The sequence below is a fragment of the Vanellus vanellus genome (assembly GCF_965231255.1).
Source record: "Vanellus vanellus genome assembly, contig: HAP1_SCAFFOLD_36, whole genome shotgun sequence".
Classification (NCBI taxonomy): domain Eukaryota; kingdom Metazoa; phylum Chordata; class Aves; order Charadriiformes; family Charadriidae; genus Vanellus; species Vanellus vanellus.
The window spans coordinates 1,295,056-1,310,027 of record NW_028127470.1 but is presented as its reverse complement, the minus strand read 5'-3'; the positions used below and the strand labels follow the sequence as shown (position 1 = coordinate 1,310,027).

The following is a 14,972-nucleotide window of genomic DNA, read 5'->3' as shown; positions in this document are numbered from 1 at the left end:
TATCGAAAAGCTGCACTCCCCAACTTTTTGTGTTGTCTTTAACAATTAAACGACTTCTTTTATTAAGTCAAACAAGAAACTTTTAAGTTCTAACAAACCAAACGAATGTATGGTTATTTTAAAAAATAGTTTAGGCACTTTTGTTTTTCCTACTACAGCCCTCAAAGGCCCCAGTCTTGACGGGTTCTATTCGGTGTTAGAGGTCCACAAAACGCATAGGAGAAAAACAGAACTGCCCTTATGTAATGAGGCTTTAACTTGCGTTCACCAGCTAAAGAAACTGAGACCGTTTTGGGTGCCTTCCAATTGTCACTAAGACAGGACTGTCCTCCATTTGCAAAGAGTTTTTCTGTTTTGTCGAAAATGGGAACATAGCTGACTTACATTAATTTCCTCAGTTTTAGGAAAATTGTTAGAAACAGTTATTTCTTCCTGCGGAAAAGGAATATTTCCTTCAACTTCAGCTGCTTCCTGCCTACATTCTTGGGGAAATCCATACACTTCTCCTCAAGGCGATTTCCTGAATGAGTACTGACCACATGCCAGTGTTAACTCACTTTCTTCCATGCAATATAAAGAAGTGTATTTCCCAAAGCTATGGGACAATGGGCACACGGCAATTTAGTTAGAGCTAAGCTTCCCCTCTTCAAGACTGGTCCTAACGCACTGCTTCCAAAAGGACTGTATATGCAATACTCACGCGCACACTGAAAATATTCCACAAGGTGAACGCAACAGTGTTTCCGTTAAATTCTTTGGTGGTTTCATTTCACACCAAGTTTACCGGCGTCTGGTGTGGTCGGTTGTTGTTGCTGGCTTTTTTAAAATACAAACCTTAACCACAGGAGGAGTCTCAGGTACATTCAGCTCTGATGCTCCCGCGAATTTCTTGTGTGAGATGGGACCACACATATTTGATCCAAAGGGGCTGGATGCCACAGATGAAGTAGGTGGTCTGCATGGGAACTGCCAGCTACAAGCCCGCACGGGAGAACATGAAGGAACGGGACGGCCCACCAAATCCAGCAATCTGGAAGATTCACAATTTAAAAGATGAAAAGTAATAAATAAATGGGGGGAAAAAATCACGCTGCGGTCAAGAAATCTGACACGACACATAACAAAAACATTCCAGGAACAAGAAATACAGGTGAACCCTCCCTGTTCAGGTGATGTATCAGGCCCAAGAACAAGCTACAGGCATCTTCTAGTTTCTCAAGTATTTTGGTACATCTCATGCTTAATTTCCCAAACCACTGCCACTGAGGAGAGAGGAATCCCTTGCAAATTGCGCAAGTCAGGTCAGTCTCACGCCAGAAGAAATATCATCTACATTGCAACACTGGCACCACTTCACATTCTCCCCTCACTTGTGCGCCCAAGTTGACCTTTTCTTTCACAGAGACAAAGCAGAATGCAAGCACTTGGAAAACACAGAAAGTCTACACACACACATCCATCCATCCACATACGAGAAGCAACACCTTTTGGAAAAATTCATGCTAGATCCACTATTCCTGGAACATTTTTGTGAAGATTTTGTAATTGGTGTCCCAGCAAACGCATCGCACAACTCTGCATCACGGGGAGTTGATGTTGTGGCTGGCGGTTCTGTAGCTCTAGGACTAGAATTACAAGGAAAATGTAACTGACTCCCATTCCCCTGAAGTCCACACATACCAGAATTCAAGTTTATTTGACCGTGCCACCCGTAGGAAAATCATCGGACAACCGCAAGCCTCTTTCCTGCTCATTAGAATTCTGCTTAAGTTGATGTAAAAGAGACAGAAACGAAGCAGCAACTGGGCAGGAAGCGGTAAAAGATTACTCTTCGATCCCACGAGCAAGTCTATCAAAATCTGTACAACGGTACCTTAGTGGTAATCAAAGTTTTTGTGTCAGCCATCTTAAATTCTGTAAACACATTCACCATAATGGCAATGTGCTATGTATGTGTGTGTGTATATATTCATATATCTAAATGTATTTGCATAAGTGAGATTTTCATAGCAGAACTCTCTCTCTAAATACTCCTTATGAAGGACAGTTTCTCAAGTGTTCTATATTGTACGTGCAAAAAAGCCAAAGTTTTGTGCAGGTGCACCTTCCCTCCAAAACACTCACATAATGCAAATGGATTTTTCTCTCTCTCTCCACACATGTAGCTCAAGACTGTGACAAAAGGCTGCTTACCCATCGCGTTGGGAGAAACTGGGTTTCTGCTCATTTCCTTCCCAGAATTTTCTGATATTGGCCAATACGTGACTGAGGAAATTTTCTCTTTTACACACATTTCCCACATGAGCTTGTTTCGTTATTGTTGATAATGGCTTTGGTCTTGAGTCTGTAAAGCAAGAAGGGAAACATATCAGCCTTGTGTAATCAAAGTGACAGTGAGTTGTCCACTATATTCCCTCTCCTAAAAGTTACCTTCTCTTAATACCAATGAAGGCAAACGGTAAGGCTTGGCTCTCTCAACAGCCCACTTCCTTTCAATTCGAGGAAGGATCTTGCCAGATTGGGCTACTGCAGAACTTCTGGCAACTTTAGAAAAAAAGAGAACAAAAAAGAAATGAATCAAAAATTTCAAACTCAAAAAATACGTCACCTTAAAAGAAGGCAAGAAGTATTACCTTCAGATGTCCAACGTTTAATGCATCCTCTCAGAAGTTCTGCAGAACCTGTCTGGACAGCAGCTGACAATACTGCTTCCACCTGCTCCTCCTAAACATAACAGACAGAATAAAATGAGAATCTTACTTACTTTCAGCACCTGAACCATCAACGGTGAATGTTTGTTTCTAGCTGTATACTCAGTCAGACATCACAAAGTCAATTCGGAGACATGCGAGTCATTCCACACTCTTTGTCTTAATTTGAGCCACAGGCTGGACTGCTCCTTGGTCTGAGGAGCACAGTAACTTTTCCTCTGACATTTCAACTTACTGAAGGCTAATTCTGATCTTTAGATCCATGCCTCTGCAGTACAGGCTTCATGCACTGACTTCCAATTAGCTCTTTTCTGTAACATCCTCTGCCACTACCCATTACGCATTCCGTGCGTGTAAGGTTGCCATCAGGAGTGCAGGAAGGGTGAAAGGTTCCTCCACAAACTTTTACTTTGCTCTTTTGGGGGTTTTGTTTAGTTGGTTTTTTTTTAAAGACATTTAAAAGTATCTTTCCCTTCTAGGCAAAATCGTTACATTCCAAGGGATTTCTACACAGTGGAACACACATGTGATATTTCCATCTTTTTCTGAAAACTGGTTGCAGGCAAGGAAACACACCAAATGCTATTCACAGCGGCAAACAAAACTGCAAACCAAGCTTCTCGACCCTACTGCTGCAATTTGTCTCACTAACATTCCAAAGGAATCCCTGCTCAAATGCATAACAAGTCTCCGAACGGCACAGTCACAATTCAGCAAAGGCTATTAAAAAACAGACGGGCTGTTCATCACAAAGACTCCATCTCTCATGAAACTCTTCAGATGAGAGAGAACGGTCGGTGCCAAAGGAAAACCTGTGACAGAGGGGGTGAAGTCACTATGGCGGGATAAAGGAGACAGAAGGCAGTGAGCGTCATGAGATAAAGGTGATGACGGTGTTGCAGCAACAAGAGGGCAGTCTAAGAGGAGTACGTTGGGCTACTGTAGCACGAGGCAAAGGCCGCAGAGGTGAAGATCTGCTTTCACCTGACACCAGTAATCCTTTACCACAGCTCTCTTCCTTGGAAGCAAACGGTCGTGTGTAGTGCAGCAAGCTGACGTTTGCAACAGCTCGCATCCCAGCGAGACACCCCCATCGTCAGCTACTGCACTAAACTTCATGCTTCGAGAAACTGATGGGGATGAAGGTTGCTCTGAGGGAAAGAGGCTTGATGTTGCGCGTGACCAGCACTGAGCGCACGCTTCCTTGTGCATGTCTGTGGCCCAGAATTAAGAGACGGGTCTCTAAAGACAAATCTCTTAGGGCTGTTCCCAGTCAAACTCCGTAGTTTGCGGCTAAGCATACTATTTCTTCTGCTAACTCCAGCCAACACTCGTATTTCAGGGCAACTGGCAAATAATACGAAAACCACGTTATCATGTCTTGTAGCCTCTCCAGCCCCGCCAAACCAGAGGGCTGTATCTCCCCCTTGATTCCCTCATATGCGCTCACCTGGCTCAAACTGGATGGCTGGACATCGACGAGTCTTGGAGACAGCAAGCCAGCTACCAGACACCTGTGGTAGCTCTCACCAATGGCTTCAGTCATTGAAGGGACAGATTTCTTCAAAAAATTCAGGGTCTGAAACATCAATCCAAAACTACTGATAAAGGCCGCATTGTTAGTCGGTCACTAAGGGCCTGGGTAACCGCTAAGAGAAATTATAGAAACGTCCCCTTAAACTGTCAGAAAGCCTGCATCAGGAATGTGCTTTGGCTTAGCCATCTGAGTAAGCGTTACTATGCCGAGTCTTAAAGACGGCAGCCAAACTAACAGTTACAGTTTATTTTAAAAATCCCGTGAAAGAAAAGAGCAGCCCTTGCAATGATTAAGTATTTTCTAGCTTCTCTCTCGATACACACGCCTTGCTTTTTCCCTGACCACTGACACAAAATGCATTCTATAGCAGCTAAACTAACACACAACTGTAAACCACGCTTTGGAAGATCCTTTCGATGCTTGTTTGTGCAGAAGCTGATCCATGTTGGAAATATTTAGCGAGCTGAAACTTAAGTCAACATTATTTGTCACAATCTGGGCAGTGGCTCGGAAGTTGCAATTGGGCCAAGTTTGGGAGAAAAAAAGTTTCCGTTCTTCTCCAACAGTTAAGTAATTTCTCATTTTCTCCATTCTGGCTCCCTTTTTTCAAGTTAATCGGGGATAAAAACTCTAACTCAAGACTATGCAGGCAGTTTGACCGATGGCTCGTAAAGAAGTGACAGCTTTCCCCGACTTCCACAACATTTCTGTTCTTGCTCCTAGAGCAACATTGCATTCCTTTCTAGACATCCAATCCCTGATCATGCTTCCACAGGAGACCGTGGTGGTTTTACAGTCCCAAGAGCGGACCTAAAGCATGAGCATTTGCATAAATCTGGTGACAGGCTACAATTGCAATTACGCGTGTGGATGGGCAGGAGGAGCATTAAATGGTCTCAGACACTGAAAGCAGTGCAACAGAAAGCTTAGAAAATGTCCACCTCGTGACATTCTCAACAGAGACAGAATAAAAGGTCACCTCCTTCTGGAAGCTGGTGCAAGTCATGTGAACAACTCCGGAGTTCAGCAAGCAGGTGCCATCTGCAGAAACAACAAACGTTTGACAACCTTCCAGACTCTCTCAGTTATGTTATGACCAGTTTACATTGTTTACATAGCAGTATCTGGAAAGATAGAACTGAGTACTTTGAGCTTCAGTTCCAAGTCATTTCCTTCTATAACCAGCACCACTTCACAGGCTACGTCACAAAAGCAGCAAAACTCCGCAGACTGCCAGATATATTTCACAAGAGGAAATACCTTGTTAGTACAACGTCATCAGAGTTGGGTTGGGGGTGTGGGGGGTTGGGTTTGGTTTTTGTGTGACAGACAATGAACAAGAGAACCGAGAAATAGCATCTCATTTTAAGCTTATCGCTCTTAAAAGCACTGAAATACCTACCAAAAGTACAGGCACTCGGATTAAAAAACTGCTCCGGTGGTGGATAAAAAGGAGGAACTTCCCGACGTAGACTGCGCTCATGTACCAGAATATCCAAAAGGAGCTCGGGAGAAGTCATGCTTGTCACAGTCTCCAGTGACCACAAAGCAAAATAGGGGCAATCATGAAGGAACTCTTCTGGCCTTAAAGAAAACAAGGGCGTCAGCTAAACGCCGACATTCAAATGAATTATTTGCAGGGATATTGAAAGCAACTTAATAAAAATCTACCTTAGCGAGTCTGGCATTTGAGCATGATACCAGCTGTTAATGTCAAATACGCCCAAATAAGTAGATGGTTTGCCTTGACCGTATGTTTGCACTTGCCAACTGAAGACTGCTACACTGACGTCAGGATATATTGCTGTAAAAGAGAAGACATTGTTTTATTTGCAGAAAATAGGGTAGATCCGATATTTTTAAAACACCACTTTCGATTTTGGCTTAATTTTGTTCTATCACTCATGAAACACAACACTTACTAAGAGTAGTGAAAAAAATTACAGAGCAGCAAACATCTCTGCGACAGGTTTCAGTCATACTGCCCCTTTTGCTTGTTCAAATTGCATCCGTTCTAAGCAAAGTCAAATACACAATTATTAGCTAATTAAGTTCTCCGTACATGAAGAGCTGATCAAGACGTTTAGCTAGATGAACAGTTTAGCAAAAAAAGCATGCTAGGAACACATACATTGCGACTTTTAGAAAGCATACAAATAATTGTCGTATATGCTTGTCTCACACAGCTGGCATTATTCATTTCCAGCTTTGACTCAATGACGAGTTTTAAGAATAGCTCCTTTCCATGCATATTCCGAACGAAAGACCACAATTCTCACACCAAATAAACAAAGAAACCCTGACAAACCAGAAATTGGAATAGAGATTTTAACATAAACTATTCACAACATTCACACCTCCACACTTACACACACAACACCAGTTCTCTTAATCCAAAGGCATTTCAGATGAAGACCCTTAAGATCAAAGCCCCTTAAGATCGTTGAGTCCAACCATTAACCTAACAGCGACAGGTCTCTTACGTACCTCCAGGGATGGTGACTCAACCATTTCCCTGGGCAGCCTGTTCCAACGCTTTACAACCTTTCCCGTGAAGAATTTGTTTCTAATACTCATTCTAAACCAGACCTGGCACAACTTGAGCTCATTTCCTCTCATCCTGTTACTTGGGACAAGAGACTGACCCCCACCTCACTACAGCCTCCTTTCAGGTAGCTGAAGAGAGCAAGAAGCTCTCCCCTCAGCCTTCTTTTCTGCAGGCTAAACAACCCCGGTTCCCTCAGCCGCTCATCGCAAGACTTGTGCTCTACACCTCTCACCAGCTTCATTGCCCTTCTTTGGACATGCTCCAGCACCTCAAGGTCTTTCTTCCAGGGAGGGGCCCAAAACTGAACACGGTCTTCAAGCTGTGGCCTCACCAGTGCCGAGTACAGCAGGACAATCCCTTCCCGACTCCTGCCGCTCACACTATTTCTAAGACATGCCAGGATGCTATTGCTCTTCTTGGCCACCTGGGCACACAAGCGTAGGATCTGGCACTTGGCCTTTGTTGGACCTCAGACCATTGGCCTCAGTCCAGCCAGCCAGCCTGTCCACATCCCTCTGTGGAGCCTTCCTACCCTCAAGCGGATCAAGGCTCCCACTCAGCTTGGTGTCCTCTGAAAAATTCTTGAGGGTGCGCTCCATTCCTCTGTCCAGATCATTAATAAAGGTAGGTATTAAAGACATCAGGCCCCAGTACTGAGCCCTGGGGAACACCACCTGTGAGGGACTACCATCTGGAAGTAGACACGCAAACAGGTTTGAACAGGGCAAAAAGAGATTCAGATAACATTCCAAAGCAGTGGAGAGAATGATCTTATTGTTCAAAGGTGACAGCTGAAGGAATAAAATGCCTGAGCAGCAGTATACAGATGACCCCACCATACATCGCTAGAGCATGTCAGCAAGCGTGAAAACTCACCTAGTTTTTACCTTAAAGAGAAGTCTCACATAACTTAAGCACACGGTTTGTCTTTTTCAATAATCCCAACAATCCAGTCTGTACAGATATTTAAGGCTTTCAGACCCTGTGGCCAGAACAGCATCCATTGCTTACATTCCAAACCCACGTATTTTAAAATAATCAAACACAGGCATCAGAACAAACCTTCAATAATGCTATCCTCTCTGTCAACAGGGCTGAGAAATTTTTCTACGGTCTGACAGCTGAGTAGTTTAATACTGCTGATCTGCCCTCTCAAGGGAAAGACTCCTCCCGTGAGATCTAAAGTGTACCTCTCGTCACAGTTTTTCAAACCCTGGGGAAACAACAGAAGAGACAAAGGGTCATTTTGAGATAAAAACATACATTATAGCTAAATATGAAAGACACTCTATATCTCATATAATAAGCATATTTTACCGTGTATATTTCCCATGAGCTTATTTGTGACAATAAATAGAAACTACAAATGACATGCAAGAGAATTCAGTGTCAAACCCCAACAGCTAAGTTTGGCGGTACAGACCAGGCACGTTTTCAAACTCTAGCATTTCCCTAACATCATTCAGATCTAAATGTGTTTTGCAGACTTCCTTGCAATGTCAAGGTTTCTTTATAAACCTAAATATATATCTACAAAGAGATATCTGAAATAACGCAGCACGCATGCACACAAAGCTCTTTCCTCCGTGTCTTGGTCACAGAACTGATGAAGTCAGAGAAGTCACGCCATCGCAGCAGTTAAAGCTCTGTCGAGAGGTATGATCTAGAGGCACATCGCCAGAGTGAACGCACATCCCTCGCTGGGAACTACGAGAACTTCTTACTGATGAACAATCTTCTTTCAAACCACATAAGCTCCTGCCACCTCCTCTTCTCATCTTGTCAGAGACTGATTAATGGGTGAATCGGGTGAAATGGGTGAATGGCCCTCAGGTCCTTCACCGAGCACAGCCAACAGCAAAAGGGGAAAACAGAGAGGACATGGGATGCACGTGGCCAAGGCATTTAGGATCACAAAGCACTACAGAGTAAGCAAACTGCTTTGAGATACACTGAAACCCCGGCAGGATTGTGTTCAACCCCTGATGCCACCAGTTGCTAAGTAAGCATTAACTAAAATGAACCGTCTTTCCAAACACAGCATTGCTTCAAACTGTCTGCTGTACGGTGCAAGACTGGGCGTACTGTGGACACCAAACAAAAAAACAACAAAAATCCACCACCACCAAACAAAAGCCAACCCAGAAACGGATCACACCACGTTCTACCCAAGTTTCCTAAAACTTTCCTAAATTAGCATGAAACAACACATTCCCATATGATCTCATAACATACATCTAATTCACCTGAGAAGAGGCAAGCTTTCTCTTCATAGTTCCAGGAAATGTTTCAAATAAATATCAAGGCTGTCTAAAACCAGTAATAATTACAAAAAATTATGGTTTTCATTCCTAAAAAAAATAACAGACGTGCAGAGGAGATGAGGAAAATGAAAACCATCTCTTTGAAAAACTGATGTGAAGCATAGGCAAAGAGCCTCATTTTTGGTACAGAATGAATGATCACTACACCCAATTTTAATAAAAGATGTTGTCCTGAACGAGACATCCACCACTCCAAAAGACAGTTTCATCAGGTAAAGTACTAAAACTCCAGAAACCTGTCAGAGACTAATTTTAAGAGCTAGAAATTTAGACTTTCGTTCATATGTGAAGAGCCAGTCCTCCACAAAGAGGGCGCAGAGGGAAAGGGCAAAATAATACCAAAACAATTCCTGCCTAAGACAACTTCTGAAGCAAAGCAGTCTATTTGAAACTTCCCACACTGGGGCAAGCAAATCCCACTTAAGGAACTCCATTGTATGGAAGTGATGAAGGAGGGACTTTATCGACCAGTAAAACAGGAAGAGAGTTTTCAAATGAGATGCACTGGTCACACTCCGATATGGAAGTAGACGCTTTTCTGCCAGTGAGGATGGAAAGAAACTTGTCTCAGACAGCCGTGTAGGCAGACAGTCATGTGGTACCGACCAAGCTGTGATTCCAAGGAAGTGTTCTGGGACTAAAAGTGCCCACGGTAGAGTACAGATCCTGGCCTAATGCACCTTTTGGGGTTTGTCCTGTTGAGAATATGCAAGACAAAGGATCAAAATAGGAGGAAAGGCTTGCTCTGAATTAAGATTACTTTCCCCTCAAAAAGGTTTTGGAAGACTTCCGAGCATACTACTGAATAGAATTCTACATTACACAGATGCGCCCTATATCTGTTACATACCAGAGATATAATGATACCTCACCTGCATTTTAAACGCACCACCTTTGGAGCCAGCTTGTACATTGCTGTATTCTCTTCTGAACGAGTCATCCCACTGTTTACTGTATTTACATATTTTGCTGGCTCTGAGAGTGGATTCAATAGGTAACCCAGCCAAAGAGAAGAACAAGTTATCTTTACAGCTACAAGGTTTCAGGATCATCAACACGTACGAGACGCTGTAGGTACATTTCATGTGAAGTACAGCTGACAGAGCTCAAAAGGAAACCAAGAAACTAAACCCAAAGATCAGCAAAGAAGAAACAGGTATAGATGACCGTCTTTGGAGAAAGGGAGACAGAGGGAAGCTTATTCAAGTCTGCAGGTTGGTTAAACAAAGCTATTCGAGGCCCTGTCTTTTCTTCCTACATGCCCTCAATTTGCTGTTTAAGAATAATTTTATTTGTAAAAGCTGCTTCCTCTTCAGGAATTGAATTGATAGGGGCTCTTTGCAGAAGAATCTAGTTGCAACACACGACTGCAGCACAAAATTGTACGCCTTGTTTTCAAAAAGCATGCACAAAGGCCAGGCCCAAGAAGACTCAGCAAAAGACTACTTTTTTTCCAGTCAGCTCTGAATTTTGATGGTCAATATTAGCCCTGCGAACTCAGCTGATGCTCACCCACAGAAAATAACTCTTCTTTTCACACGCGTGCACATCTTACCTCATACATGACTTGTCCTGATGCCAAGCACTTTCTGTCACCAAATGTTAACTGCAACAGATGTAAACTCAGCGCATCACCTTCGCTGAAAAGGGTATCAATGAGGAAATTAGATTACAAAGATGCTTTATAATCCTCATAATCATTTCATTAGTTCTAGACCGACGTTTTCTTAATAGCACGCTCTTGCTGACAAGAAAAACACCGCTTCCCAAAACACGGTAACTGGCCACATTTAGCCACTAAAATACATAAGAGGACATTTTGGCACTAAAAGCTCCAAGGGCAAATGCTAACCATACATTTTGAAAGCTTTAATATGTTGCATGGACTAAAACTTGTTGGATAGACTTCTTCACAGCCAAGAGGTCTCGATCACAACTGCTTTAAAGTCAAACTTAAAAAGACTGTCGCTCTCGGAACGGCTGAGATGATGCTGAAAGAGAGAGAGATCTTTCTCCCCTTCCCTTACCACCAAAGTTCCGGTCCCTCTCCTGCACCCACTGCACCCTCCCGCATTCGGATGTGATGCAGTCATCCAGCAGGAAACCGTTGACTTCTCTGCTGAATCCTTCCCTCCAGGTGAGCTGAACTGGCTCACGAAGGCTCACTGGCTCACGACTGCCGAAGCTGGCACAAGGCAATCGCCAATACTGTCACCGCCCTCCTTTAGGGGCAGCGGGCTGTTGTATCGGCACCTTTAGTCTTCTAGATCTGCAGCCTCAACTGCTTTTAATGGTATTTTAATACCATGCTGGGAGCATCAAACAAACCGTGAAGCAGTCAGCAAGAAACAAAAGGAAATCATTTAAGAATGCAAGCGCAAAAATGCAGCCACAGTTGCTTTGCCTTCTTTCCGAAGGCGGGAACTACCGGGTCCCTCTTCACATCTCTTAAAGCCTGTAAAAATGGCATTGTCAGCTTAAAACCTTCCCTACCTGACCGAATCTCCTGCATAGCTCAAGAAACAAAACAAATATACCTGTATCGACTGTATGCCGACAAACATATTAAAAAAAAAATAAAATTCAGTGGCTCACTGAAGTGACACTGAAGTGTTTATTCACCTTTCCTGTGTAGACTGAACAGCCCACAAGTAGCAACAATTGAGAGGATCATTCTCAGGCTCTTGAAAAGTGACAGCATAGACAGGAATCCTTCCTCCTTCAAGCTGAGAGTGGTGCCTACAACGTTAAAAAAAAAAAAAAAAAAGAAAAAGAAAAAGAAAAAAAGAAAAAGAAAAAAGAAAAGGTGAGCCTACCGGCCCTAACTGTTTCTAGAAGGGTAGCAGCTTCTTCCATGAAAAGAAGACCTTACGAGCTTATCCTCAAAGTACAGAAGGTCATACTTCCATCTCAAACAAGTGAGTCAAGGAAGAGACAACTGTATATGCAACAGTCAAGAGGTGAGGAAACTCCTGTCCAGCAAACGCAATAACCTGGGCTTATGTCCTCCTCTGCCTCAGGAGGAGGAACATCATAAAGGATTACTTCAGCAGCCAGGCAAAAGATTGCTCCTACTGTTGTAGCCTACTTCAATATTGAACTTCAGATGCAGCATATCTTCTGAACAAATTTAAAACAGTGCCAAACACAAGTAGCTTCTCATTTCTTGGACTACACAAAGCATTTTTCTTCCAGACTTGTGAATCTTATTGGTACCTTCACAGTCCATTCTTGCCACCTAATTATTCCTCCACTGGCTATGCATCCAACAGCTTCTGGTGAGTCGCTGCAGACGTGCTGAAGTGAATCCCTGTCTGAAGCTGGCCAAATATTTCAAGTGAGATTGCTCTTTGGCAGATCTTAAATCACCTCTTAATTTTTCTTACTTATAAATTTACACCTCCCTTATTCTCACTGCCAAGTGTTGCAAGCAAACTTTCATTCACATGCATCGTTGCCTCGGAATGGGTCAATCTCTGATTTCAGCCAAAGCTGACGTGGAGGAAAGAATATATTTTCAGACACAGATCAGCTACTGATCTTTCGTCTCTCACTTGTTTCCTCCTGCACATTTTAACGACTAGCATCACCAAAATCACACCACTAACGTACTTCAGCCTTTCAAAGTATGCCCTAGGTGCAGTTACTGGATCTGAAAAAGAGTTCCTCAAATCAGTTTCATCAAAATACGCACACAGGGAAACAACGGTTTCACTGAATACTACTGGTAGAACAGACTGTCTGATAAAAATCGGCTCTATCGCATCCCAGCTGCTTGACGTGGAAAGCATGCTTCTTTGGGTTACAATTCCTCAATCCACAGGCACAATAAGGAAAACAATCCCAGTGCACGCAGGAGAAGGCCATCCACTTAATGCAGGTATGACTTAAAAGGTATTGCAGAAGAGGATTTCTACACATTCCAAGATTGTACTCATACTGGGTTCAGTCCCTGAAAAAGTCCTCTTTAATTTCACATACTTCCTTAGGCAAAAAATGGAGACCGCTGCCCCTCCAGGCGTGGCCAAGGGTAAAGGCCTACTTACTCCCTCTTCAAAGTCTTCATGTTCCACAGTGACAGGTAGCCGTCTGAAAAACCCACAGCGAGCTGATTGCTTCTGCTTATGTAGCACAGCGTTGACACTGCTGTTCCGGAAGGATTTTCTAAATAAAAACAGAGACGTCTCCCTTCTCTGGTCACAGCTTCTCTCCTCTGTGGGACTTGAGCAGGACTTCTAGTGACAACTTCCAGATCTACACACACAAAACAAGGAATGCGTGATGCCATTTAGCGTGCATTTTATACGCTGACGTCACAAAACCCATAATCTAAGTCGACCGTCCCAGGCAAAATACCAATTTATGCAGCACTTTTTTTGCCATTTCCATTTTGTACGTCTTCAAAGAACATAAGAACTCTCTGATCGGACACGTATTCTCACTCGTAGGCAAAAATCAAGTAGAAGCGTAACCTTCATAGACAAATTCCTCTTGGACTCCATACATCAGGAGTTTGGGCCTCACAGTGAAGCTATTTGAAGTGACACCAACTCCTGAAGCCACTGTTGTAATAGTTGAAACAGTGGATGCAATCTGAATACACCAATCAGAGATTTCATTCATCCAAATGCAGGGGTTTTGACAAGTTGGATTTTTTTTAGAAAACAAGCCTAGAATTTGCCCCAAGTCACTTAAGACGAGCCAAAGAACGTTCCCAAGAAATAGGGCACCTCCGACACAACTTCCTACCAGGCAGCTGCACCGACTCAGATGGTAAAACTCCCACACCTCACTGGCAAGAACCGTAGTGACACAGCGATCTCGGTGGGAGGGGGCATTTATAACACTAGGAGGAGTAATCAGCCACTCCTAGCTTTAATCAGTTCAGGACTATACAATGTCAGACCGCCACCTGCAGTCAGTACTCACAAATGTCTGCACACTAGTATCTTCAAAGCGGGATGCATACTGCTTCTTTAAAAGACACACATTTTCTTACACCTCAATTCATGTTTAAAAACTGAAGCTTACCCAATGCTTCGATATCGTTCTCACTGCAAGACAAATCATCCAAACAAAGGTCAACCAGAAGTAGATGACCAACATCTGTAGCCACTGCTGCCACTACAAAGAGCCATTGCAGGCTCTGATGAAGGTGCTGAGTGCTCACACTGGCTCCTCCGTGACTCGTTATGGGCTCTATAGCAGTTACCTGCAGGAAAACTACAAGTTAATATTTCAGCTGTTTGACAACCCAAGTCGAAATCATTCAAAAGGGAAGCCAGAACTGGCACATCACAAACAAGAAAGTAAATACAGGAGCATAAGACTTAAAAACAAAGCATGGTTTCCGATTCAATCAAGGAAAAAGAAAAAGAAAACAGCCCTGTACAAAAATCTCTTATTGCCTTCCCTTTACTGTATTTCCTACAGCTATTTCACGGAATTAACTTCAGCTGAAAAGGTGCAGTCTATTATTACAGCTTACCAACTTCCATTTCCTACTTAGAAATAATGAACTATGGAAGGAAGAAGCGCGCGCTGCTCTCTAACATGCCAAGCAGTCGGCATGCACCTCTATTACAAGGTGAGGACAGATTTTTCAGCACGTGTTGCAACACGTCCCAGGACAATACCCACTGCCAGAGCAGAGCACAAGCACAGGAAGACTCCTGCACTGAAGCTATACAACAGAAGGACACAGGCTATCGTTTAGCCCTCTCACAAAATGCAACCCAATGCAAACAGGAAGCTTTACATCAACAACAAACTGTTACAGGAAAATAAAGCAAGGGAGTGAACTTCACAAGGTAGTCCATTTTTTATCTTCTATTTTTACCCCCAGAGGTGGG

General features: G+C 43.2%; 1 protein-coding gene across 1 annotated transcript in view; it reads right to left on the bottom strand.

The window, feature by feature from the left end:
• Nucleotides 1-2,670: 2,670 nt before the first annotated feature.
• The window catches only part of LOC309685242 (protein ELYS-like), a gene marked incomplete at its 3' end in the record, with an annotated part of 238,044 nt that continues 225,742 nt past the window's right edge, over nucleotides 2,671-14,972 (bottom strand). Inside the window, exon 12 of the mRNA XM_082501046.1 lies at nucleotides 2,671-2,724. Coding sequence (XP_082357172.1) covers nucleotides 2,671-2,724 — 54 coding nt within the window. The remainder of the gene's footprint in view (nucleotides 2,725-14,972) is intronic.